This window comes from Channa argus, chromosome 4 (genome assembly GCF_033026475.1).
Source record: "Channa argus isolate prfri chromosome 4, Channa argus male v1.0, whole genome shotgun sequence".
Taxonomy (NCBI): Eukaryota; Metazoa; Chordata; class Actinopteri; order Anabantiformes; family Channidae; genus Channa; species Channa argus.
The window spans coordinates 7,394,227-7,418,221 of NC_090200.1; the positions used below are offsets into that span (position 1 = coordinate 7,394,227).

Genomic DNA, 23,995 nt, shown 5'->3' on the forward strand with positions numbered 1-23,995 from the left:
ATATTTAACTTTGGTTCTAGTTTGTTTCATGTGGAGGAGTTTCTCAACTAGAAGCAGAGAAATATTTTCATATACAGCAGAGTTTAGGTTTAAGAATAATGTGCATTTACACCCTAAACTAAAAACATAGAAAGCTATTTGAAGTTAACCTTTAATGTTTGGGGACAGTGGCTCTGACTTACCTCAGGATCAGTAAAGATATGTGAAAATGTCTGGTGGGTGAAAACCCCAGTTTGTAGAAGAAGGCCACCGTGATCTGAACTCTGGCCACTCAAGACCAGAAGCTTATGTCCGGATGAGTCTGTGATAAGACACTGGATCTGGTACAGACACACACAAACCGAGAGACGGAGACAGAGGTCATTTAATGGAGAGACAACGTTGCAAGGATATAAATAGAAAAACCTGTGTCACTGGCAAAGGAAGATGCCCTTTAACTGTGTCAAGGTTAACAAGATTAGTTAGAAGTAATTTTTTTGCAAACAATGCAGAAAAGTCAAGCAAACTAAGGCCACAAGTCCCTTAGTTTGCATATAATTGTTATTGTAGCAGATAGTTTGCAAAGTATCTTATATCAAAAATTCTTTTATACTGTATTTGGCATTAAGGACAGCTAAACAAGGGTCATATTTATATTCTTTCATCAGCTCGATCCTTTTGACAGTTTTATTCTCTCATACAGTACATAAAACTAAAAACATGTTTTTATTCTTGAAGGCAGGATATGAAATAAAGTGGGCCCTGACTCTTTATTTTTCGGATAGGCCAATACAAAGTAAACTTATTGAAAATATACGTGGTTGGTATCAAAGGGCAGTAGGTGAAATCATTAATAAATGTTTTGAGGTAAAATAGAAACTGTAGAAGCTTCATTACATAGAGGACTTGATTTACCAGGTTGCAAAATTTTATTAATAATTGTATTATTAAAAGTAAAAACTTCTAGCAGGGATATTACAAATGTTAAAATAGCCTTAAAGAAAATTGATCAGTCAGAAGATGTGTTGCATTTATATACACAAAAACACACACACTTCTAAGTGTTGATTCAATGAGTACTGTGCTGCACCTCTGAAACTGTTGGTTTACCTCTGATACAACAGTTTCTTCTGAAGGGTTGACAAGCACAACAGTCTCTAGGACATCACTTCTGTGGTGGAGGGTCCTTTGTCCTGTAGCAGAAGAAGAAAACATTACATTAACTCCCTTTAATTTATTGGATTTGATTGGCAGAAGAGCCACCTCCATTGAGGTCTGATGGTTGGATGAGGTAAACAACTTGACTGTCACTGTTGCCAGACGCTCAGCCGTCTGGCCTGAAGACATCCTGTTGGACGTCATCCAGACCCAATCTGGAAAACCTCTTTAAGTAAGGGAGATTTACTATACTGCATTCTGCGCCGTATGTGGGACAATCACTATATAGAGACAACCCACTTGTGCATCAACACAAGAACAAAAGTTGGAATTGGAAATAGGTCACTGATGCCTGCTGAGTTCAAAATTAAAGCCATGCACAAACACAATAATATCATTTAAATAATTTTTTTTATACTTTTATGTTAGTGGACTTTTGAGAAGACGTGTGATAAGTTCTAAGATGAAAAGCAGAATGATTTTGTGATTTGTGACTGATTTTCTATGAATATTACGAAGAAATTCTGTAAGTAACTAATACATTAAAATCCATTGTTCGTATGTTCTTTTGCATTTTTAAACTAATGTTGCCTCATTGAACTCATCAGCACTTCATTCCATTCAGAGGTGATGTTAAGCTTTTAATTCCCCTTTGTTCCAGCACAGATGCAGGCTCTAATATTAAAGAGGTCTAATAATAGGGGAGATCTCAGCAACTCTAACATCCAGCGGGATCTTGCATCCCCTGAGTTTGCAGTGCTGAGATATCTTTTTAGGATCTGTGGTGTCAACATGTGTTTTCCATAAAAGACTTGTAAATCATTCTCAACCTCACAGAGACGCCACCGAAGCATAAAGGAGCGTATCAGAAGTTAAGATGCAGAAGAATTTGAATAAAATTGATTTGAAATGTAATTTTTATTTTTAAAATCTCATTGCTGAAATGATTCAACTTCTCTATCAATCAGTGTTGTACTTGTCTGTCTAGACCAGCTGTGAGTCAGAGGAAGAAGTGCTCAATAAGTAGCTGTTACATCATAGATGATAATCAAGGCCATATTATCTGCTATCAGCTAATGATTGTACTTTATTCTTTCTCATTATTCATTGAGCTAAATGGCATTACCATTATAACACTGATGGAAAAACGAATGATTTTTTTATTTAATTGAACCACATTTCCTATTCACTAGCAAATAATCACCTGTGACAGTTTCATATAAAGTGAACTTTTAGACTGGCTGTATTATGTGGTATAAATAGAAGTAAAACTTAAAGCTGATGCACATAGTTTTTGTGTATGTTATTATTCTAGGACAGAACAAGACTCTTCTCAGCTTTACCCAACGTGCTTGTGGCAAAGTAAAGTGTGTTTAAATGGCACCAGCCATGGTTTTAACAAGAACAATTTTTTGTACTTTATTACAGTCATGCTTTGACCTGACGTCTATATTTAGCATGCTAACGTGCCTATGCATGCAGGTATATTGTAGTAGACAGGTATAATATTAACAATGTTTAGCGTCATCTTCTGAAACTTTTTTTTTTTTAAATTTATGTCACAATTTGATAGAAAGGGATTTCAAATGCAAAGCTGCAATTTGGCGATTTTTTTTTTCCCCTTGTACAAATTTTAAATAATTACAGGCCGTAATAAGCAGTGTTCACTGGCTTCAGGCAGATGGAGTGAGTAACAAGGAAAAATGTAAAAAAACAAACGAGTTGACAAGGTGGGTGTTTACGACTATTAATACATACAAACACAAGGAAATTACCTGGGTAATAGTGGAGTTCATAAACAAAGATACGATGCCTCTCGGCACAGTGAAAATAATAAGGCTGAATTTAAGTCCATGAATTCCGTCCATGAAGATACTGCATGAGTGATGATGAGCATTTTTCCGTATCCTTTTGCCTTTCCATTTTTTCTGTCGATTCAACCAGTAGAGATTAATATATTTAACTATAAGTAAAACCCTTGACCTGTTGATCACACTATGTGAGAGGTCAGTGTATAGAGGTCAGAGTATGGTGGGCTGACATTGCTCCAAGGGCAAAGAAGCAACAAGTAGATGATGAGAGAGAAGGCTCCAAGGGCACTGACAGTTATCAGATTATAAAATGATCAAATCGAAAAAGTTACATGAAAACTGCCAGTTATGATGGTTACAACTTCTATTACTGAGTGGGATTGATCTGTTCTGCTTTACTCAGTTCAGCTCATTTCTATCTTCAATTTATTAGTTTTACTGTGTCTTTTTAGTTTACCCTCTATCAAGTTCTTAGCCATTTACTTAATGAAAATGAAAAAAATAAGTTGCTTAGAATTAAATTTGCTTTGCCTTTGGTATTTATTATTTTGTGATTTCATTTTATTGTTTTAACTTTGTAGTTAATGATGTGAGACCTTAGACGACTGAAGGTTTTTGTTTCGGACTGAAGAACGATCAAATGAACGTGCTGGTACAGCAGTCAGGAGGAGTTCTAACACTTCAGCAGATCTGCCCACAGACCCATCCGCTTCACAGCATGATGACATAGCTGCGCGGGTGAGTGAGGATTTGCAAGTGTGCTTTGATACTTTTAATGCTGAGGCAACCTCATCGATAAAGACACTGGACACACTGACTTCATGGAGCTAAGAATTTGTAAATCAATTTTAGGAAGAATGAATAGTAAAAAGACAGTGTGTGCCCTTGAATTCCTCATGGGCTTTTCTCAGGTGAGAACCGAGGAGAAAGGACTGTTGTTGGTTGCCTGCAGGGTTACTGCTCACTGACACTACAGACTGGTACAACGGGATACAACAAAGACAGTTGAAGTCGGTCTGAAATGCTGCTGTGGGTCAGAGAACAATGCAGGGCTTTACAGAATACTGTTCTGTACTGTACCACTGCAAGCTGGAGGTCTCAGATCACAGTCGCTGCCTGTCCCGGATACAGCCAATGGAGTGGGCTCACTGCTCCACCTGAAGCTCACCCTAGAGAATGAGGTCAACAATATTGTCAAATATATAAGACCAATGGAATTTTAACTAAGTTAAAGTGACACGGGAATCGATTCCTCGATTGCATCGGACACGTCTTGATTACTTCACTAAACACAGTAGCATGTCAACTATTTTCCTTTAATCCATCCGTCTGATTCTTGCAGAAGTAAACAGTTACACTATAGATAATGTCAGACTATATTACACAGAAAGGGATCAGCTCTGTTGACCCTTAGAGGTATACGCCAAAAGAGAGAAAAATAAATAATTGCGAATGGAGCTTGAATGTTTTAAGCACTTGTATATTGACTGTAGCAGTGTGCAACAGTGCAAGACAAAGTCTCTCTTAGTTAAAGGAGCAAACACAAAGAAAATTGTTTTGTAGTCACAATAAAAATCCATTATCCAGTCTTTTAACCTTGTGCTCTGTAAATTGTAATAAATAATGAGGCTGTTACTGGAAATTACAACTTAGTGATGTGAGTCAGCCTTCAGGGCTTCAACGCATTCAATGGGATACAAACAGTGTGAAGCTAAAGCCTCCTCCAGCAGGCCGGCATCTGTTCCTAAGCTTAAATTTGTTTGTTTGAATAGTCCTTTTTAAGGACAGAGATGTTCAGCCAAGTTGCCCTCATCTATTCATCCCCCATGGCTTTCCTTTACTGGCATCCCAGGCAGAGAAAAGGAGGCATCATCCCATCACATAGTGTCACATGAAGCCAAATGCATTTGAATTTCTATTTACACTATTTAAAAACACCTCATTTCTGCAAACGTTCAACTGCTGTCACAGGCTCCCTGCTTCCTTTGTCCGCTGAATCCATCTTGAGTACTTTCTATCAAATCAGTTGGCTCTGCAGCTTGGTAATATGCCTGTGATTTTGAACATCAAAGCTGTGCATATCATTAGCATATCATTTATCACAAAGAAGCTCACAAAGTCCATAACAAAAGATACGGCACCTGAATTTGGGGTTGGAAAAATGCCGTCTTCTTCTGCAGCTAAATTAGTATTTTTCACCAGTCAGGCTAAAAATTCAGTAACACTTTTTTGGTGTTTTTTTTTTCCTCCTGCCAAAAACCATCATGCTGAGACAGCTAAAAATAGAAGACATTACTTCTTGTCAATTAAAGAATAATAGTCCAAATGCACCAATTTCCATCTTAGCCACTTCTAGGCTTTAGGCCGTTTTGATATTAGAGTAAGAAAAGGTTTAGGAATAATAATGACTAATAGAGACAAATGTTGCCTCAACTGAGTTTATTACAACACATGTCTACTTGTCCCCATTAACTAATAAAGTAAAATGACCCACTATCCATATCCATCAACCAGGATTAATCAGTTAGCCAGGTAACTTCTACAATAGCATGCAACAACTTAATGAGAGTGTGAGATTTAAAATATTCAAAACTAAAGCCAAATACTGGCTTTTAGTAGGATTTTAGTACTTGAAAAACTATGCAACCAAGATTGTAGTTGAACTACTAGATTAAGTAGATGTAGTTCACTACTCCCCAACACAGTATAGCTTTGCCTTGTAATCCTACAACCTGTGGCAAAGTATGTAAATAAAAGTAACATGCTAGTTCTTCATTTCATAGTTCATAGCTACCAATACACAGTTAATTGTTCTGGTAATATGTACAGTGTGTTGTTAACTGTGCGTATGCCAGGCTTTAGTGCAAACTGCCCTGATGACAAAAAGTCATCAGGGTCATCAGGTCCTAAAACCTGTATTTGACCTGACCTGATCTTAATGAATTCCAACAGTGAAGGAAATATCAGGACATTACAGGCCTTAATGATTAGTTATGACCATGGTGACATTGTCAGAAGGGCAGTTCAGCAGGTAATGAGAATGGAAAATTTTTTATAGTGTGTTTGTCACAAGGGGCATCGGTCTTAACTGAGCTTAATCATCTGCAATGATCCACTTATTTGACAAATAACTTTGGTGTCAGAGCAGACACTGTGTCTCATCTGCTTCATTTCTGTTAGTTGACTTATGGATCTTGAGGAGGTGAACTCTCCTACTCCTCCTTTGGCCTTTAATCAACCCTGATCATTGCTGCTTTCCTTCCTTCCATTGAGGAAGGAAGGTTAGTTGTCAGACAGAACTTAGTGTTTCAGCTCATTCCAGCTCTTCCTCAACTGACCTGCTTGATATAAATATCCAGTCTGAACTCCCAAAATGAGAACGCTCTGTTTAAAGGCGACTAAAAAGGAGAGCTGATCGACTGAGGCCCAGCCACTGCACTGCTCCAGATAGCATGTTCCACATTTACAGTGGCAGGGACGGGTGGTGAGAGGTGGGTTCAAGAAATCTGACGACAACAGCTTAAACATTTCAGAAGGGAGCCACTAATGCAGTTTCTAACTAATATACTGTCAGGAGTATACCTGTTTACAGCCTCTCATATTTAAAGTATGAGTTATGAGTTCAGAAAATAAAAAAAGGAAAATAAACTGACGTTAGCAGCCTGAATAATTTCAGCAAGATGTCAGTGTATCATAAAGCACCACACAGCTACAAAATGATTTAGCACCAAGGACAGTCCCTCTTTCAAAGGTAAGTCATAATTCTAATGGTTTGGCAGGCAGCCCACATCCCAATACAAATATAAAAACAATGGACTCCATGGTTCATTTTTCTATAAAGCCAATCACATCAGCACAGATACACACAAGGTTAAAACATTCCCGCATGCGTTTTTTTTACACTCAACAATAGAAGGAGAGATAAATGAAAAAGTTCATGTTGACATTTAAGTAGATTAGTTTGTATATGAAAAAGTTCTATCATGGAGGTTGAACTACATTGAAAACGACCTCAGCTACTGTCAAGATAATAAAAAAACAAAATAGTCTTTTTTTTTTCTTGAAATATAATTTAAAAAATTCAGAATATTAATGTGTATCGTTTCAGGTCGGGGAGGTCGGCGGAGGGTGAATGTGTGAGAGAAATTTTAAATTTTTTTTCTCACACTGTCAATACTGTTTATAAAAAAGATGTGTAAAGAAATCCACTGAAGTTGTTCGAATGTGGTCATGTTATGCCAATTTGGGCTCAGGTAATATATACATTTCATATTGTTTTTCACATTATATAGAATTAATAAACGAATAAATTAATTTAAAAAAGCATAACCTATGACAACACTGCTAAATAAACATCTCTGTATATAAAATATAAATATCAAATTGTAGGTGCAGGTTCATCTGCACAATTAATTCATTCATAATCACAATCTCAGTCTTTACAATTAAGTTCCTGGCATTGTTGCTAGAATTAACAACCTTCAAACACCTTTTAGTGACATTTTGTTAAAAAGCGGATGGCAACAAATCTGGTCACCTTTTGCGCCGACTTATGTATTTATCTTGAGAAAAGTTGCAAAAATTTGTCAGTTAACTTTCTGCTTATGGCATTTGTTTTTTATTTATTTTTTATTTTTTTATATTACATTCGCTTTACTGTCCACACGTCTTTTTCCTTAAATCATGCAATGCTGGTGCAGCTCTTCCAAACATCCTGTTGCTGTAACTTTGGCCTTGGAAATCAAGCACATTAAAGTTAAGTAATAGACTTAACGAAAATCAACTGATGCCTTGACTTCCTCTACATACACCCGTCAGATCGACAGAGGTTGACGGAAGCTGACATCAAAAAGTTATTACCCTGTTCGTAATCTCATTTGCCTAATGTGAGCCCATTGCTTCTCCAGGACTCAGTACTATTGTCTAAGCTTAGAGATAAAGATGTGTGAAGTGGGTTGGAAAATTAAAGAAGCTGGTACATACCCGGCTGTCTCTATGCTCATTTCAGCACTGCATCATCATCCAGCAGCAGGGCCATGCATCAAAACTACGTGTTTGACCGTTTGTTTATGTGGAAAAGCCTCAAGTGACTGCTGAGTCACTGTTGCAGACTGCAGTGCAGTGCAGACTTTCAAAATGCAGCTCCTGTAACTCCAAAATATCTCTAAAGTTATGCAGAAATGATTACAATATGAGCCAAACTGATGAAGATGCTTAGTGTTAGTGATGATTTAAATAAATAATTAACCATTATACTATATGTATAACATATAACTACAGCCTATGTAATGAGTCTGTGTCGCATTATTTAGCTTTTTTGCCTTAAATTATCAAATTCGGCCAAATTTGTATCTCCAGGAAACAGTCTTAAGTCACATTCGCTTGCCTTTGGATCACAACAACAGCAGGAAGCCCGTGTCTGAATTTCTCATGTTAATCCTGCTCCTGTGATTTGGCAGTGCTAAATGTTTTGGCAGCTACGTTGTTTAAAGCCTGTATGCATGTAACAGCTGACAGTCTCTAGGAACAAAAAAAACCAAAAAACAAACAAACCAAAAAAAATGGTTAAATAATTATTACATAATGTGGAAAATTAGTCAACTTAGAACTGAAGGTTCAAACCAATAGTGCAATATACTGAAGTGCATTTGAACAAATACTGTGCTTCAGTACAGCATAAATGTAAATGTATAAATCTGAGCTATTTGTACTTTGACAGCTTTACTTCCTGTTTGCTTTGATGAAACATTTGAAAATCTTACAATATATGTTGTTTCACATTACGACTATCGACCATTAAATTACGTGCACAGGTGAAACTGTCAGCAATTTAGCTAATTATTTAAATTATTTCTTAGAAAAAAACTTCTCAAATACCTGGATTTCATGATTAATCATGTAAGTCATAAACTGCAGATTTGACAAAACAAACACTGTCACTCTGTAATTGTGACATGTCCCACTATTTTCTAAATTGTTGGAAACCAAGCAACTAAAAAAACAAGAATATAAGTACCAAATTAATTCACAATTAAAATAATCAGTTGCACTGGGAATAAAATGTGCGTCAACCAACAACAAAAGTCAAATGCTGCTCACACATTAAAGCATAAGCATAATAGCTGAATTATATAACATATGTGTTATAACACTAAGAGTCACACAAAACACTTCTTCAGGGACATTTCCTGATTGTACTCAAATACTGTACTTTTACTTAAGTAACATTTTCAGTGCAGAACAGAGCAGTCCTATGATGTGCTATTTGTATTTCGACTTACTAAAGACTGAATACTTCCTGATATTTGCTAAATAATCTGAAAACATCTTCTATGACTTTAAAAATATCTAAATAAACTATAAAAAAATAAAAAGGCGGCAAACATTTAAGCAGATAATCATCTATAAAACTTATAGAAAACTAAGAATTACTAACGTTTTTTGGGGCTTTGGGGATAAATAATAATTGATAAGCTTGTCATTAAATTGTATATAAAATACAATAAATGTAGCAAATGTACCAAATAAATATTCATAGATTTAATATTTTCTCTGTTATTTGAGATAGACGCACTATGTAATAAGTGATTTACAGTCATATCTTCCAGAATACATTATGATAAAAAAAATAAAAATAAATCCCTCTAGTCACAGCTTAAATATGTTTACTGAATTCTTACCCTAGCTGTACTTCGCCAACGCAGCAATAACTTATAAACGTATAATTGGCTAGTTTGAGGCGAACACTGAGAAACATTGACAAAGCCAATGCCAGTTGGTCTGCAAACATTAACTTTTTTCTTTGGCTCTTTGCCGTAGAGCCCTATTCCACCGGGTCACTTGTTCCTTCATTCCAAAACGCTTGGTTAAAATAAAAAAACAATTAGCTTATTATATACATTTACAAAGTTGAGGCCTTTCACCAAACACGTCACTCAGTGGAGCAGTGTGACAGCCTGATGTGATTTTTTTTTTAAAAAATTGTTTAAGACAACTAATGGAGCTCTACAGCACAAATGGACAAGTTCATCCAGGCTGCAGATTGCTGGACATTAGACGTGATTAGAGGCAATTCATTGTTGGTTTTAGTGTCTTTAGGGTTTGTTGAAAATATGATTCATTTAAAAAATGGCCAATGTTATCTTTTAGTAATTTGCGCCTTAATCCAACCCATTATAAGTGCTTTCATTCTCCAGCATTTCACTCCCAAAAGTATCTAGTTGTACATACTTCACATTAGTAGCCTGTGTTTGGGTTTATTTGTACTTGTAAAAGACAAAACTAATAAGCTGCAACATACGAAATAAAAAAATCTGATGTACAAATTTGTTTACTATAGAGATGTTACATGAATCAATGTTAAACAATGTTAACATCAACTACCATATTATAACTATGATATTATTTTACTACACAATAAAGCAGAATGGTGTGATTCATACCACTGTCCTCTGTACTTCCAAATGGGCTCTAAAATAGCTCCAAATCATTATCAGCATAAGTCATTATGATGTGAATAAAAGAGACGAGACAAAAGAACATTAGACAAATGACTGCTAAGTGCTTTTCTAACCAACTTCTCAAATCTTTTCAGAAGTTTCACATGATTTACCACAGAAATGTCCATTCATAAGCATCATGTTTGACATATCAAAAGGAAAAAAGAAATCGATGTGAACAAGATGAGAGGATAGAGGGCAATAAACTGTTGATGAAAGAGTCAGAGCTCCTTAGTGAGTATCACAATTTTTACAGCCAGTATTACTCAGAACTAGTTCAACTACCACAATACCTCATACCAATCTCCTCCTTTTCATGCTCTGCTTGAAGGGCCTCTGAACTCCTTTTGCAAGTCTATCATTCAGTCTTTGTTGCTGCAGACTGCCATGGTGATGCCCCTCAGCTCTCTTTCTCACACACTCACACACACACACACACACACACACACACACACAAACACACATGAGTCTGATACCAGCAGTTTTTACTACAGCTGCAAATTCTGTCAATATATTGCCAATATATCACAAACACAGAAATGACCAAGACATGCAGTTTAGAAACATCGTTCACCAGAAAGCACAAGTTCATTCTTCACCTACTGTAGTGAGCATTTATTCCAGATAATTTATAAACATATTAATTTTCTTAGCAAGACATTTTGATTAGAACTGAAAGAACTTTATAACGACTTTTTTTTTTTGAGAAAAAAGCTTTTAACATGTTATTTACAGTATACACGAAAACGTTTAAAACTCTAACAAGAACTAAATGTCCGTTCCACATATGCTTTATAGAAGGAGACGAGAATGTAATCAGAGTGAAAGTAGAAGAAACAAAAGCATTGACAGCCTGGCCGACCACCCGAGAGTGAGCAGAGGCATGAAAATGGAGTAAGAGCTGCCGCTAGAAAAGGGCAGCCGGAGGATATTGGCAAAGTGTCATTGTCTCTTAGAGTCCAGTCCGCAGCGTGCCAACAATGACATCACTACTGCCCCCACCCCACCCCTTGTACTCCTCCTACCATTTAAAGACCCAAAGAGGCAACAAAGATAGTCGAAGTTTAAAAAGCACACAAATACACTGCAGTTCCCGCTGCCAAAGCGTCACACTAAAATGTGTCAGACCATCTTTTTCAGGCCACCACAAACATCTCCCCACGCTGTCGAACAGTAAAAATACCCACAGTAATGGGCACTTCAGGCCACATCTAGAACAAGAAGTCACATTCAGACATGTCTGCATTATTTGTCCCAAATGAGAAAAGTGGCCGTCTTAAGTTGTGTCCTAAATTAGGAGCATTATAAATCCTTGTTAAATTCTCTGTAGACTTTTATTTCACAAAGTAGCTCCAGTTTATATAAAAATGTGTTACTACAGATAGTTTACCTACTGTTTTATTAAATCTATGTGATGCATTTCAGCTAGCTTTACTTAGTCTGCTTGTAGATTTTGCCCTAATAATGTCATTTTTGTTGAGGTGCAGCTTGCAGTATTACAGTGTATTGATCATGCAGACATGCCATCATGGAGACTTTATTGTGTGCGGTAATAGACAGGTCCTGAAAGCATTTATTACTGAGAGACTCTGCAGTTACATCGTCTATCCATTATCTTGACCACTTGTCCTGTTCAGGGCCACAGGGCACATGAGCCTATCTCAGCTGTTATTGGCTGAGAGACAGCCAACACAGAGAGGTATACAGTACACAGACAGACATCCATTCACACTCACATTCACGCCCACAGGGAATTTAGAGTCCCTAATTAACCAAACATGCATGTCTTTTGACCGTGGGGGCTGGTAGATTTGAACCGGGGACTTTCTTACTGTGAGGCGGCAGCACTAACCACTCCAACATGTGCTGCCTGTGATTAGATCAATAATCTACTATTGCAGATTTGTTTGTGCAAGAGAATGTGGTTATAACATTTTCTACTCCTTGGCTTTTCCCTGGGTGAGCAATGGGTGACGGCATTTATGCAGACGAGGCCTTGTGAATGGGCCGGGAAATCATAATGAACCCATCTGTTGCAACAATCTTGCAAATTGTGGTGCTTTATCCATTAATCAACAAATTTTTGCCTACAAATTAATGCCAACGTTATTTCTGCTTAAAAGCTTAAATATGCATATTAATGCATATCTCCTGAAGCACTTTGACATACATATAAAATTATATGCTGCATCACACACCCACATACACATAATACAGTGCCACATTTATTTTTCAACGCAGAGGTTCTGTGGTGTCAAGACACAGACACAATGATTATAAACTGGTTGTCAGCAATATGTTGATGAGCGGGGACATCTCATTCATCATGATGACAGACACAAGACAGGGTCTCTGGGTCAGACCCAAACAGGCAAGAAAGCAGACAGCTATGAAAAATATCTGTTGATGTGACCTTCCCTCACACAATGACAAGATATTCAATCCTTCAAGGTGGGAAAACCAAGAGGGATGGAAAGGACAGAGAGGAAGTGCTCCTCTGCTGATACAGAAGACTTTGGAGACTCAAGAGAAATCATAAGCTCGAGAAAAGGAGAAAATGAAAATGGAGAGGTGTAGGAAAAAATGCCATTCAGAAATCACAGGCTGTTAAATTGGTTGCAGACAGACTGTTGTTTGTTTGGAGCTTATTTCTGCAGCAGCTCCTGGGTGAGAGGCACTCACTCGCCCTCAGGGATTTACTCTCAGCTTAAGGTGGTTTTAAAACTGCTAGCATGCAGGTTCAAGTTACTGGCTGGTTGCTTGGTAATAACAGCTTATCAGAAACAACAGCCTCATAGATACCATACTTTGGATGGATGATGACTGGGATGCTGATCCAGTCTGATGTATACAAAAGCTTCTCTAAATGAATCAATACACAGTGAATATATAGCACTGGAGCAAGATGACGCAGAACCAAATGTATGACAAGGTGAGCTCATTATTTGTTTGCTGCATTTAAAGTGAAACATAAAAAGAATGAAAACTGTGCTCCAATTTTTGCCTGGACTCAGCTACTCATAGATTTTCATTTAGATCCACACAAGATTTGTTTTCAGGATTATTCCTGCTTGGCATGTTGAATATTTTTCAATGTGTTTTTCTTTTTATAGGTTAGGAGTCTGCAGCAGATTTGAAAATGCAAACATTAAAAGTTACCCCTTATAAAAACACAATAATAAATACTCATGAAGCAGACTCACGCTAAAGCTGGTCTAAGTACAACTTTATGTACAATCTAAAGATAAGTTTATGACATTTTCTTGAAAGATTTTGTTTTGGAAATATAGGTAAGTTTTAATTTTCACGTCTATTCCATATAACAACACAGTTAAGTAAAGGACAGGTTACCATGGACACCAGCTTGTCTTGATCTCATTTGCATTATGAGCATAGTTCTGGAGCATATTCAAACCTCCTGTATTCAGCAAGATGCAGGTCCTGAGGTTAAATGTCAGAATTTTTACGCACAGTGTTTCTTGTTCACTACTAACGGCCTGTGTTCACTTGAAGTTCAGCATGTACAACAGTAAGAACCAGTGAAACACTGCACTGTGGCATCTCAAGTTCAACCATAAAGGAAACTCATGAGATCTCCATTTACACTGGCTATATATAAATTAGTTTTACATGTTCTTATTCTCAACAAAAGATAAAAAAATAAAAAATAAACCCATTACAAATTTTTACTTTGCATTTAATTGTGACAGCACATAACATTTGTTGAAGGTGAAAATATTTAAAAAACAGAAACCAGGATGGGGAGACATACAAGCTAAAAACTGGAGCAGGATTTAGGCTTTATGTTGAGATGACAAGTAGATAAACCTGGTACATCTGTGATGATTAAACTGGTAATGGGGGGGATAATGTTTGAATTGTGGTAACAAGATCCAAAGGTCCTGGACTGGGAACGTAATGTTAAAGTGCCCCTACAATTGGTGCATTAGCATTTTTTCCCCGTTTTGGTTTTTCTTTTAGAAACTTGCAGTGTTTGCTTTACATTTAGTCCCATTGAATGGTAATAATGCATGCAGACAAAATTACATCAAACATTTTTCTTCTGAATTGGCTTGGCTAAATTGGGGGACGGTTTATAATCTATATGCTTTTCAGCCCACTTGTGGCTTTTGTCCTTTTGAACTTTGTGATATCACCATATTGCTTGAACCACAATTTTATATAGAGACACCACATTATCTCACTTTGATCAGTTAGGTACAAGAAAATAAGAGGATGCAGTGCAGCAAATGTTGCAAGTACCGGCTTAAGAATAATAAGTTTGCATTCCCACTGCAAACACACTGCTTGCCTGGCGGAGGTCTTCTCAGAGACTGGGTGTGACAGACAAGCTGGATTCACTGTCGGCGTCTCTGTCAGCACATCAGATTGGACAGACGGATTTAAGCTGAGGCCTCTGGGAACAGCCCCTGATGAAGAGATCAATGTTTGCTGCCGCTCTGCACCATCAGAGGTGGACGACGGCAGACACTGAGGCATCACCTCCACACTCCAGTCCAATATGGCTGCGGTCAGCGTGATTGCCTGTCTGCAATGTGACTTCTGTCTTTGTCTAGTGCTGTTGGTCTGTCTGGGTCATTCATTGTTGCTCTGTATATTTAGCAATAAACTTGTCCGATAGTCCGTCTTTCTCTCTCATTTACATGGTTATTTGTCCTTCTTTTATTTCCTCACTGTATCTCACTATGTGATGCCATTATATTCCAGACTCTTCTATCTCTGTAGATTTCACTGAACCTTTGTTCTCTCCATCTCAAAAAAGATGCAGCCTCTTTCTGGTCACATCCCTCAGCGTTTCAAAAGATAAAGAGAGAAATTGAACAAAAATATTTTTTAACACTGTGCAACCCTGACTTGGAGTCACTGGTTGGTGGCTGCACGCTAAAGACCATTTTATGTGCGATAGATGGCTGCACAGGTAAAAATACAAACATGTATACAGCTCCTATTCATAAATAAATATAGAGAGCTTGTCAAGCATAGAGAAGCAGAGATAGAAATCTGTACAGAGAGACCGTGGCTGAACAGCTACTGCACCTTGAGACAATATTCTCTTCAGAAAAACCGGGACTCTAATATCAGCATGGGGTATTTCAGAGCCGCAGGAGAAGGGGTTTGTAACATTGGCTGTATCAAGTGTGGAAATGGTCTCTTTTTACATATATGAAACAACATAAAACAAACACAGCATGGCTAGTTTCTGCATATTCTGTACATTTTCTCTCTCTGTCTCACACACACACACACACACACACACACACTAGCAGCAGCGAGTGCTGGCTAAAGCAGCAGAGCAAACAGGGAGGTGCAAAACACTGCAAAGACAGCTCACTGCTGCATTCTCCAAGCCAGAACCTCCCCTTCTCTCTCTATTGTTGTCGACGAGTCCCGAGACTCTCAGCTCACAACCGTTTCCTACCTTCGCCTTTTTTTTTTCTTATGGAATCTACCAGGGGATTAAAGAAACAAATATACAGACATTTATGCTTAAAGTAATAATTACGCAGTCATGTATGCACCAGATACTTATATTCAGTACGTAAATAGGAACAGAACCCTAAATTACCTACATTAAGAGAAACTACCCTGTCATCAAGATGCTGTACAGTATCTCAGACATAGGTGCATCCAGCGGGGATTTGACCAGGGAAGCATTTCTGACTCTAAGGCAATTTTTCATGACATTCTTCTGCATCTACTCTTAGTGACGATTTTCATCCCCCCAAAATACAAGTGCAGTACTCAGTGTTGCATTCAATGCAGCTCTTAAAAACTGAACACTAGAATAATACACTGAAACCTAAAAAAATCCAGGGTTGATCAGTTGTTCCTTTTTGTGGGGTCACTCAATAGCAGGGAAATTTGTAAACTGTATTTCTCCTTTAAATGAGTAACAAACACAAGAAAACCTGACGTAAGATTTGATATTAAAAACATGAAACTGTGGGGCTGCTCCATATGCTCTCAGCATAATGCACAGTCACAATGCAGGCACGTACGGTAGGAAGCTTATCTTGTGTCAGTTACAGATGAACAGTACCTCCAAAGTGTTCCATAAGTGTTCATATATTTCTTATTTCTAGTTATTTTATGGTAGTGACTCTGGATTATAGATAACATGCAGAAAAAAGCGACAACATCCTAAGGAAATGCAGATAATCCCTACTGCTTACACATCATGGATGTAATAATAGGTCCATAATAAACATCTATGACTCAGTACTATGACACACATAGACAACTGAGGAGTATTTGAGAAAGCAGGTTTCACAAACTCTCTCAGGACCTCAGGAGGTTAACGTGAACTCTAGGGTGACAAACCCTAAGAGGGGAAACTCAGATCCAGAAAAGCCGGTCAGTCAGTTGGGACTAAAAAGTCCTCAGAAATTGAGTTTACATTTTACCATAGCCACTCTAAATAGGGAGGTAGAAATATTAAAGTATGACAGATATAAGTGTGTCAAGCATCATGCATTTTTGTTGTTTTTTAATGTAGATTAGCCTACTGTAATGTTTCAGTAATGTTTCAAGGTAAGTTAATCCCGACAATGCCGACTCAGAGTTTGGCATTTCAGTTCCAGAAACAGAAAACAACTAGAGTTTCTCCTCAACTCAGGGTGAATAAAATCTTAATTGTCACAATCCTGCTCCCTGGAATACCTCCCATCAGCATTATTGTTCACACACTTCCTTGGATAGTCCCAATTCAAATTCATATTTTATGCCCCCACCCCTCATATTTGAGGGCTCCTGTGTTTTTCAGTTTCCACTCATAAAGCCATAAAGGGGTAGTGGTTGAAATAAATACTTACTACATGGACTCTTCAAGACTTCTTCGCCATCTGTGAAGCCACAGAACAGAACTTGACCCAAATGAGCAGCCTCGTTTGCTGAGGAGACCCCAGTTAAACACAGCGATACCTCTGTAACACTGTTCACATTTCAATCACAGTACACAGTTAGCAGTAGGAGTTAAAAAGTCCTCCTACCCTGCCCACCTGCAACCCTTTTAGATTAAATATGATGTACTGTATGTCTGGAGGACTTAAGTTCAACCATGAGGGGGCACACTTGGGCCTAATCATCCCTGGCTATCAACAGAATCTAAACAGAAACCGTGGCAAGAATGGAAGCACGGATGAATTAGAATAAAATAAAATAATCCTACAGGTTTTCTAGAATTTCAATACTGGATTAAATGAATCAAATTCTGATTCTGTGGGGTTTGTGACATTCAGAAAAATGTATTGAGCTTTATACCTGCTCCTCTTCCAATGGTTTCCTATGCCAAAATAACTTATTGGGCCATTGTGCACCTCTTGATCAACATGGTTGCAATACCACGATTGTCCACTTTGCCATAATTACATCATTCCCCAGCACTGATCCTGGAAGCTTGACTGGAAAACATTAATGATGAGATCACGGCAGAGAAAACGGACCGACAACATAAACAGTTGGTATGTAGATAATTGTGTAGTTGTGGACAAGTTCAATAAGTTTTTCCCTGACGTCATCTGCCACTGCTGTGGTAATCTAAAGATGCTGCGGAGGTCATAGGTGGGATTGCATCACGCACAAGCTACGCAAGGGTGCCATTTTGCACACGCGTGGTAAAAAGACTGTATTAGCGTAACAGTGGGTTTACACTACCTGCAACAGACCAATGGCCAGCAACAGCTGTCTTTCATTGTCAATAGAAGTGAGCATCTGGACTGTTGCCAGTGCTGTTTAAAGAGTCTGAATTTACAGGAGGTGTGGACTGTACCTCTCCACATTAAGATACGTTTGGGGGCAAGTTTTATACTGTATCTTTAAGCTTAAGCCTTAAATAAAATATTTCATGATTCACTGTGTAGCTATTACTACAATCATAGAAGTGTTGCAAATGAGCAGACTGGCACATTTGTTGAGAGAATAACTGGCACGAGATGACAAAAATAACACCTAAACTAAAAATAACTTTTTAATTCCGGACCTTTTCGTTGGATGGGACACAGATGACACCAATTTACTGTACACAGGTTTTTCTCAAGATAATAAGCATAATAATATTGGTTTTCTGGAACTCCAAGTGTTTCAGAACTGCACTCCTGCATGTAGCTGATGCTCTCATCTGAACTGAACAGTTAGGGGCTCAGTGTCTGTCCCCTACCAAAAAATGTTGCTGCTGAGGGCATCAAAGCCTGTATAGCTAGAAGTCTGCCTCTCTAACAAAGTGTCTGCGAGGCTGAGCCTGTGGACAGCAGATAATGCCAAGTGGATCACTCAAGAAACACAAAGTCTGCAGTGAGTAGCAGTAAAAGTGGTAGCAGTAGCCCAATTTGTTGATTACTGGCTCAAATAAGTGAATATTAATTTACAGGTAACAACAGGTCTTTCCGACAACTAACGCGACTCAAGAAGGTTAAAGTCCAGCTGGTACACAACAGAAGCCGGTTCAAGCAGATTTCACACACCACATTTACATAATCAAGTTGGCCACTCATTGAAAGCAATCTAATGTCCCCATTTCAGCTTTTACCCAGCTAATACTTTGTTAAGACAACTTAATGAAGTATGTCAACGATTACAGTGGTCTGCTCTGCCAAGAGGTCCTGAGAGAGTCATGAGGGCTTTTGGGTGCTTTACAATGGTCAGTGGTTAAGCTATTTAGGGATTTTAAATGGGATTGTGGTGTGTGAGTGTGTTGTGCAGAGCCCTGACTTTGTGTCCATGAGTACGATCTCAATCAATAAACTTCATCTAAATGAGGTGTCGGCCCCATCATGTGATGCATTTCTCCAGACGCCCTGGTCCCCTTTAGTGTGTTAAGCTGGCCAGCGGCTAATCTGTGAGTAAGTGTGTGGTTTCATTGTCTCCATAACAATCCTAAATCCTTGCAGCTTAACAAATAGCCACCTTCTTGAGCTAAGACTTAGTGCTTTGAAAATATCCAGTTGAATTTCACGGAACAAATTATACAGGTATAATAACTGTGGTAATCATCAGTGTTGAGGTCAAATAATTCAGATCATCTGATGGACTGACCTGCCAATTTTTCTGAAAAAAAAAAAGACAAACAAAATTTCTTTACAGGTATAGTCTAAATAAGAGCTGAATCTTTTGTATCGAGAAAAACATTTAACGTTAAATAACATTTCACATTTTCCAGCTACTTTGTTGTTGTGATGCTTCGATAAGGATACAGGGGCCTCATAATCACAATGTCCCCGGTTACATTCCAGATGGGAATCCTTTACTTCATATGTTACCCACATTTCCTGTCTGGCTTTCAGAAAATTACTCTCAATCAAGGGATAAATATATAAAAAAAAATATATATATTAAAATCTTTATAGATTATATTTAGTATTCCAAGAATACTATAAATTTTTAACCAATGACTGCTCTCAGCAGCTCAGATGTAGCAGTTGAGAAGTCGATAATCTGCGTAGTAGCACTTTATCAGCAGATTGCATGAAACATAACAGCTATTCATTCATTTACTTTCTCCCTAGAGAATTATATGCAGCGCGTTAAACCGTACATCTCTGACCTTTAAGCTGCATTAACTAAAGCATGTGTCACTCAAAGTCTAAAGCTTTAGTGATTCTAAAACTATAATAGCATCAGCACTCCCCCCAGGGTTATCAGGAGCATATCTGTTTCAAAAACTCCATTAGCATTTTATACTATCAAAGCAACCCAAGAGGATTTATTAATGAATACAAACTTTCCATTTTAGGATAAAATACCGCTACAATTGCTGGACATTTAACTAACATCTAGCATCAAACCAAGAAGTATCAGTTTTAAAGGAAAACTACAGATGTTTCTGTTTGATTTGAGAAGACATTCACAGCAAATACATTCTTTATAGTCCACAGTTTTATTCCCATCAGCTCATGTAAAACCCGTGCGTTTATGTAGTCAGTGTGGGACGTGAGGACTAAGTCAGGGGAAGCAAATGTCAAGAAATGACTCAGCATTTTTAATACAACTACTGTTTGGGGGCCAAGTTGCTGCCTTGTCCAGTGGCCATCATCAGTCAGTGTGTCACTGCCAAAGTTGTAAGTTTGTTTCTTTAACAATTAAACAATGCATTGGCTCCATCACATTGGGAAGCAATACATGTGAAAAGTGAGCTGAGCTGATTTACTGGCCGGACAGTAGGGCTATACGCTGCTAAAGATTCTCAGCATGACAACAACCCACACTGTGCTCTGGGAAAGATCATGTCTCAACGAAGACGAGACAAAACACGGACAGGTACGTCTTTTGTACAAGTAGTAAAATGGACAAAACCATGCATGCAAACCATCCAAAGCAAACCCAACGCACATGCAGAGGTTATTACTGTGGCAGAGCTCTTTCATCTACATAGACCAAGTTAACCCAGTTTAACCCTCCCACAGTGTTAGTACTTTGGCTCCAGAAGAATCCTTCATGTTGTCAGTCTAATTCAATAGTAGGATATTTACTGTGAAGGCCTTAATACCGTTTCCCAGCAAAGTAATTGACCGACAGGCAGCATCCCTGACCAACCAAATTCAATGGTTGGTCATGAATGAAATCTTTCATGACGCATGATTATAGAGATGACGGCTCAATTTTGCCCCCAAAATTAAAGTTGGGATTAGTGTGCTGCAAAGTAATTATGGAGACACAGCCATGCATGCAGACAATCAGAGTTCATGTCACAGAGCCAAAATAATCCTGGATGCAGACAGACGCTTAGTTAGATCCACCACAAATACACACACAAACACAGTCCCTGGATCCTGGGTCGACCACCTTTGCTGAGTCACCGTAAACATCCACTCCCCAGAAGCTCGAACAGAAAACTGGAGCAGCCCATTACATGAAGATAACTTAAAATGAAACTGACTAATACTAAAAAAATAACATTTCCTTGGCAATCGAGATCTTACAAACAGCCCACCCAACACACACACACACACACGGCTGGTTTTACTGCAATGTGCAATGGCAACATTCTCGGCATGAATGAATCATCAGAACACAGTTATCTATTTTAAAGCACAAAGGATGGTGGATTATTAGAAACCAAAACACCCATACAGCCCAATTACACACACACAAAAATACTGTCTTTATCCTCTTTCTTCACACTCAAGCCTGAAACCTGCAGCTTGGTCATTTGTCCTCATCTGGCCAAAACACAGCCAGGGAGACTGACCTCATCACATTACATTACCAGCATGCCAAGTGGAAACCATAGCAATAACATAAGTAACACAGTACTGTGCGTTTTTCGGTTTTTTTACATGTCTGTAGGGGGCACTGAGTTCATCTGCATTACCAACATTTCTCACATTTATGCAGATCGACTCACAATGACTGAGCAGAAATAACCTAGTTGTGGTGATCAAACCTGTGGTCTTTTTTTACACAACAGTCTCCTTAACCACTACATCACCCTTAAAAATCTCATCTTTCTGCAACTTTTTAAATAACTATTTTATTGACACACGTAGACAAAGGCAGCAAAATAGTTTTTCAAAATCTTCATTTTTTTAAAAATGGATCTGAACAGTATTTTCATAGAGAATATAGGTTAAACGAGCACCTTTCTTAATCCCGTTACTTGACTGGCTGAAATCCTCCTACTGAACCTCACATGCCTCCTCTTATGTCAAGGTAGATTTAGGAGCACTGATTGTCTAACAAGTTAATGCTGTCTCATGCCCTCATTTCAACCAGACAGTTCTCTTCCGTTGCGCGCCATCAAAAACGCTGCGCATAAAAGTATTTTTTTTTTTTTTTTGTTACTGGAGGTTGGATGCTTGGACGATATTACGCAACAACTGGCTAAAAGAAATGCAACTGACAAGCAGTGGTTTGACGATACGTCTGTGCGGAGAAGACAGAGAGAAAAAGCAGAGCAGAGAATAAAAACAGGCAAAATACGCAGAGCTCGCTCCACAGCATCCCACTCGAGAATCCTGCCGTCACAATCAACTCGGTGCAAAACGCAGAAAAGCATAAATCACACATCAGTTGGGGTTTTCATAAACATTTACGTACCGTTGTGGATGATGAGCGACTTTGCCGGACAGTTGTGTGTCTAGAGACGGTAGAGGAGGGTCAGCGGTGCGTGTGTGTGTACGCGTCAGGCGGAGACAGGAGGACAGAGGAGGAGATTTTGGAACATTTGGAGAGGAACGCAACCTGCTGGCGAAGCGCAGCGCGTCGGGATGCGGCAACATCAGTCTGCAGACAGTCGAGCAGCGGCGTGCGGTTCAACCAGGGAGGGGCGCACCAGGCTCACACACTGCACCAGCAGTAACTCATTCACTGCCAAGGCGGTGTGGGTGGGTGAACTGCTTTTGTAAGCAGAGACAGGGAGAGAGACATCAGCTCTGTGCTGTGTGTCTCTGTGTGTGTGTGTATATGAGTGTGTGTATGTGAGAGAGAGAGAGAGAGAGAGAGAGAGAGAGAGAGAGAGAGAGAGAGAGAGAGAGAGAGAGAGAGAGAGAGAGAGAGAGAGAGAGAGAGAGAGAGAGAGAGAGAGAGAGAGAGAGAGAGAGAGAGAGAGAGAGAGAGAGAGAGAGAGAGAGAGAGAGAGAGAGGTGTTACGCACCATATCGCATAGTCCTTCATAAAAACATTTGCTTTTAGCCAGACTCACTTTTACATTGACATAAAAGTATTCACAGGACGCCTATCAATTAGGCAACAGAGTTGTCTCAGACCAAGTCACTCAACAGAAAAAAAACACAAATTAAGAAAATAAAAGTATGCAACGTCACAATTAACTAGACAGTTGGGGTTCACCAGACACAGTATCCTTAGAAAACTGATATTTTGTTTCTGCAGAAGGCCAAATGCATCTTTTTGTGTTAGAATTACAGACTAAAGTGGTGCACAATGTGACCTAAAGTCCCAGGAATAATGGCTAATAAATCGCCAGAGGCAGTGACAAGGTGGTGTCATTACGACAAGACTATGGCTTCTCAAATACCATTAGGAAAACACCTCCATTGGACCACAGGATTATCAAAAACATATTCCAAGTCTTCCAGTGCCCAAGCCGAATCAGCATGTCTGGATTTCTGGGGCAAAATGGGGGCCCCAGTGACTCTGCATTCTTTTGCAATGAATTTTAAACAAACATGTATATGCAACAGAAACTGATGTGTGACTAATGAACCACAACCTAATGGCCAAAGTAAGTAAACCCAGAGCCTTGGACTTGGGGTCCCACTTTTTTTTACATAACACCACACTGTACATGTATCACATAGATGTATTTCTACCAGTGTACTCTAAGCAAACAGAGTCGTAAATATCAAAGTAATGTGATTTGTATACATGTACGACCCAGGAGAGAAACATAACAAACACACAGACAAAAGTGCTGTATTCAGACCTAAACGGCCTAATCATAATGCTGATACTCACTGAGCACGTCACGTCCACCCACAACACTGATAACTTGTTTAGTTATTGGCTTAGTGTCACATTACGTGACAACCAAGAGCAGCCCACCATCTCTCCCTCTCCAGTCTTTTACATCTCTTG

The 23,995-nt window shown here is 38.6% G+C and overlaps 1 protein-coding gene across 1 annotated transcript in view; it reads right to left on the reverse strand.

The window, feature by feature from the left end:
- The window catches only part of map1ab (microtubule-associated protein 1Ab), a 62,450-nt gene that overhangs the window by 17,279 nt on the left and 21,176 nt on the right, over positions 1-23,995 (reverse strand). Inside the window, exons 3-4 of the mRNA XM_067500721.1 lie at positions 1,090-1,172; positions 183-320 (exon numbers count right to left, since the gene is read on the reverse strand). Of these exons, the coding sequence (XP_067356822.1) occupies positions 183-320; positions 1,090-1,172 (221 nt within the window). The remainder of the gene's footprint in view (positions 1-182; positions 321-1,089; positions 1,173-23,995) is intronic.